This window comes from Mandrillus leucophaeus, unplaced genomic scaffold (genome assembly GCF_000951045.1).
Source record: "Mandrillus leucophaeus isolate KB7577 unplaced genomic scaffold, Mleu.le_1.0 Scaffold30, whole genome shotgun sequence".
Taxonomy (NCBI): Eukaryota; Metazoa; Chordata; class Mammalia; order Primates; family Cercopithecidae; genus Mandrillus; species Mandrillus leucophaeus.
The window spans coordinates 2,311,016-2,315,376 of NW_012103143.1; the positions used below are offsets into that span (position 1 = coordinate 2,311,016).

Below are 4,361 nucleotides of genomic sequence, written 5' to 3' on the forward strand. Positions count from 1 at the left end.
GTCTCCAGTCAGTGCCCGGGGGTCTCCAGCCAGTGCCCGGGGGTCTCCAGCCAGTGCCCGGGGGTCTCCACCAGTGCCCGGGGGTCTCCAGCCAGCGCTCGGGGGGTCTCCAGCCAGTGCTCAGGAGTCTTGGTTTCTTTGTCTTACAGCCCTTTGTTTTGACCTCTCTGAGCCAAGGCCAAAACCCAGACAGGCAGCCCCACGACCTCAGCATCGACATCTACAGCCGGACGCTGTTCTGGACGTGCGAGGCCACCAATACCATCAACGTCCACAGGCTGAGCGGGGAAGCCATGGGGGTGGTGCTGCGTGGGGACCGCGACAAGCCCAGGGCCATCGTCGTCAATGCGGAGCGAGGGTAGGAGGCCAATGGGTGGGTGGGGGTGCTGTCCCCCAGGCATGCCCGCCGTGTCTTCCGCCGAATGCCAGCCTCTCACAGGCTGGGGTGATTTTCCACCCCGGTGATCCAATGGTTGGCTTTCTGGGATCCCAAAAGCAAACACAGGCTCTTTCACGGGCACTCCAGGGAAGCAGAAAGCCCTGAGGGCTAAAAGGGAAGGGGTAGCGCTGCTGAGAGGTCACAGGGCAGCGCTGGCCAACAGGAGTTGCAGTTGGTAGGTTTTGTACCATCCCTGTTAAACTTGAACCCTGTGCAGAAATCCCTTTCATGGCATGGGGGCTGCCCGTTGACTCGCTCCTGTTCCACTGCAGGGAGCTCCTGGGCTTCTTCCTCCCGGAGGCCCCCGATGCTCCCACCTGTTGATCGTCAGAGCTTCTTGTTGGTGGGAAGGCACCCAGGACCTGAAGGTCTCCAGAGGGAATAGCCAGGGAAAGAGGGAGACCGAAACCCACGTGACATGAAACTCAGGCTCCAAACTGAGCATGGCAATGTTTGTGGACAGGAGCGCGATGGCCTTCTTCTGATAGCTGGGGGGCTGGCATGAAGACAGGAGCTACAGCCAGCGCAGGTCCTGGGCCAGGAGCCCAGCGTTTGAGCCCTGACTCTGCCACTTACTGCCCACGTGACCTCAGGCGAGTGGCATAACCTCTTGGAGACTCGGTTTCCTCATTGGTAGGAGTGGCGGCCACGGTGGTGCAGCCTCTGCAGCACACGGTGGGGTCAGTGGGTGGGAGCCCCAGGTCTGTAAGGTGGCTGTGCAGGAGCCAGCTGAGCTGGTCTCCCAATGGCCAGGGCTCCAGGGTCCTTAGCAGCTGTGAGGGCCTGCATCTGTCTCCCATGGCTGCTGTCAGAAATTACCAGAAGCTAAGTGGCTGAGAGTAATGGACGCTTGTTCTCTCACAGTTCCTGAGGCCAGAAGCCTGAGATCTAGGTGTGGCAGGGCCCTGCGCCCTCTGAAGGCTCTGAGGGAACCTTTGGGTTTCTGGTGGCTCCAGGCATCCCTTGACTTGTGGTCATGTCACTCCAGTCTCTCTGACGGCACATTGCATGCCCTCTTCTGTGTCACTTAAGGACACTTCATTTGGCTTTAGGGCCCACCCTCACCCATTGTGGTCGTATCTTGATCCTTCGTGACATTTGTGAAGACCCTGTTTCCAAATAAGCTCACATTCCGAGGTTCTGAGGTGGACGTGAATTTGGGGAGCACTGTTCAACTAGTACAGAATATGACCTGTCAGCCTCGGGCAGCCCTGAGAGGCAGGGCCTTTCCACAGCCCAGCTGGGTGCCCTGAGCTCCGCGCTGGCCGAGGAGACGCCGTCCCTGCACCCATCCTTCACCTGGCACCCTCCCGCAGGTACCTGTACTTCACCAACATGCAGGACCGGGCAGCCAAGATTGAACGTGCAGCCCTGGACGGCACTGAGCGCGAGGTCCTCTTCACCACCGGCCTCATCCGCCCCGTGGCCCTGGTGGTGGACAATACACTAGGCAAGCTGTTTTGGGTGGACGCGGACCTGAAGCGCATTGAGAGCTGCGACCTGTCAGGTATGCGCCCCGGTGCCTGCCCTGCCGCAGACACCCTGCCTGCCTTGTCGTCAGTAATGGCAGCAGCTGCCAGATTGTCCGGGACCTGCCGTGAGCCCAGCTCCGCACCGGGAACTTTGCATGTAGCATGTTTAGTCCTCACGCTGACAACTCCAGGCTGGGGTTCCGAGTGAGCCCCACTGGGTAGAGGCAGAAGATGAAGCTCAGAGAGGGTGAGCCAGCTGCTTGGGGCCCCACAGCTGGGGATGGAGCAGGACTTCAGCCTAGCCTCTGCCCCTGGCACCTGCACAAGCAGCTGCTCTGCTCTGGGCTGTGTTAGGCCGTGAGGACTGGAGAGAAATGAGAGTTGGTGCTTAGAGAGGGGGCGCAGGTCCCCGTGGCTTTTCCTCTTATGATGGGGTGGGTGGGGGAGGGGAGGGGCCATGCTTGCAGGGGCCAGTGACCGAGGCCCGCCGTTGGAACTGATGGCCTTCCTTCGGAACCCGGCCCAGGTGGGAGCAGGGCTTTCCGAGGGCTTGGCTTGGGTTGGCCTGCTTCCAGGGACTCTGCTGCAGCTCCCATCCCTGCCCAGAGCACGAAATCCCCCCCGGCTGCCTGGCAGCCCTGTCAACCTCTGTCCTCCCAAGCTGAGTGTGGCGCGAGATCTGGAGGTCAGCACCGCTCAGGGGGGCCCTGTGCTGCTTGCAGGGGCCAACCGCCTGACCCTGGAGGACGCCAACATCGTGCAGCCTCTGGGCCTGACCGTCCTTGGCAAGCACCTCTACTGGATCGACCGCCAGCAGCAGATGATCGAGCGTGTGGAGAAGACCACCGGGGACAAGCGGACTCGCGTCCAGGGCCGTGTCGCCCACCTCACTGGCATCCACGCGGTGGAGGAAGTCAGCCTGGAGGAGTTCTGTACGTGGGGACTGGCGGTGGGGTGGGGCAGGGTGGGCAGGGCGGCCTGTAACCCAGACCTCTAGAGGAGGCCGGAGGCCAGTGCGGGAGCCCGCGTGGCCTCAGCCGGATGGTGGGCTCCGCCAGATGCCAATCGTTTCCCGCTGGGGTTCAGTGAGACATCCAAATGTCCTGAGGCCCCTGAGGTTGTTTGCTTTTGCTGCAGAACAAATCACCACAAACAGCATTTTAAGACAATATCAACTCTTTTTTTCTTTTTTTTTTTTTGAGTCAGGATCTCGCTCTGTTGCCCAGGCTGGAGTACCATGGCGTAAACACAGTTCACTGCAGCCTCGACCTCTGGGCTTAATTAAGCGAACCTCCTGCCTCAGCCTCCCAGGTAGCTGGGACTACAGGTGCGCACCACCACACCTGGCTAATGTTTTTTGTAGAGACGGGGTTTCCCCATGTTGCCCAGGCTGGTCTGCAACTCCTGGGCTCGAGCAGTCTGCCTGCTGTGGCCTCCCAAAGTGCTAGGATTATAGGTGTGAGCCACTGGCCTGACAACACCCACGGATTGTCTCAGTTCTGTAAAGCAGAAGTCCAGGCATGGCGTGGCTCACCTGGGTTCTCTGCTCAGGGTCTCACAGGGCCGGAATCAACGTGTCAGCAACGCTGGGCCCTCAGCAGAGGCTCGGTGGAGAAACAGGCTTCCCTGCTCACTCAGCAGGTGGCAGTTGTGGGATTGAGGTTCTGTTTTCTTTCTGGTTGTTGGTCGGGGACCACTCTCAGCTCCTAGAGACCACCCCAGGTCCTCGCCCTGTGGCCTCTTTGCCTCAGCAGTGGGGGCTCCCTGCGTCAGTCCTTCCTGCACCTTGAGTCTCTCAACTTGCTCCTCTCCCACCAGCTGGGGAGCCCGCTCTGCTTCTAAAGGCCCCTGTGATTCGGTTCAGCCACCTTTGGATTAGATTAGCCTCCCCTTTGATAGACTCCAAGTCAGCTGATTAATAACCTTAATCACATCCACAGAATCCCTTCTGCCACATAAGGTCATGACGCTGTGCTGGGACTGAGGTGGGAAATGAGGGGGGCATTTAGGATTCTGCCTGCCACTGCCTTGCTGTGCCCCAGGGCTTGGGGGAGGGAGCTGTGACCACAGTCCTTCCTCCCCTGCATGGTAACCATCTGAGAATGACTTGAGACCAGCCTGGGCAACATGGTGAGAACCCATCCCTTACAAAAAATGCCTCCCCCAGGCTGAGTTCCGTGGCTCACGCCTATAATCCCAGCACTTTGAGAGACCAAGGCGGGCTGATCATTTGAGGTTGGGAGTTCGAGACCAGCCTGGCCAACATAGTGAAATCCCGTCTCTACTAAAAGTACAAAAATTAGCTGGGTATGGTGGCAGGTGCCTGTAGTCCCAGCTACTGGGGAGGCTGAGGTGGGAGAATTACTCGAACCCGGGAGGTGGAAGTTGCAGTGAGCCGAGATTGCGCCACTGCACTCCAGCCTGGGCAATAATGTGAGACTCTGTCTCAA

General features: G+C 59.5%; 1 protein-coding gene across 1 annotated transcript in view; it reads left to right on the plus strand.

The window, feature by feature from the left end:
- Positions 1–4,361, plus strand: part of LRP5 (low density lipoprotein receptor-related protein 5) — a 47,361-nt gene that overhangs the window by 20,573 nt on the left and 22,427 nt on the right. Inside the window, exons 7-9 of the mRNA XM_011987056.1 lie at positions 150–358; positions 1,756–1,946; positions 2,634–2,843. Coding sequence (XP_011842446.1) covers positions 150–358; positions 1,756–1,946; positions 2,634–2,843 — 610 coding nt within the window. The remainder of the gene's footprint in view (positions 1–149; positions 359–1,755; positions 1,947–2,633; positions 2,844–4,361) is intronic.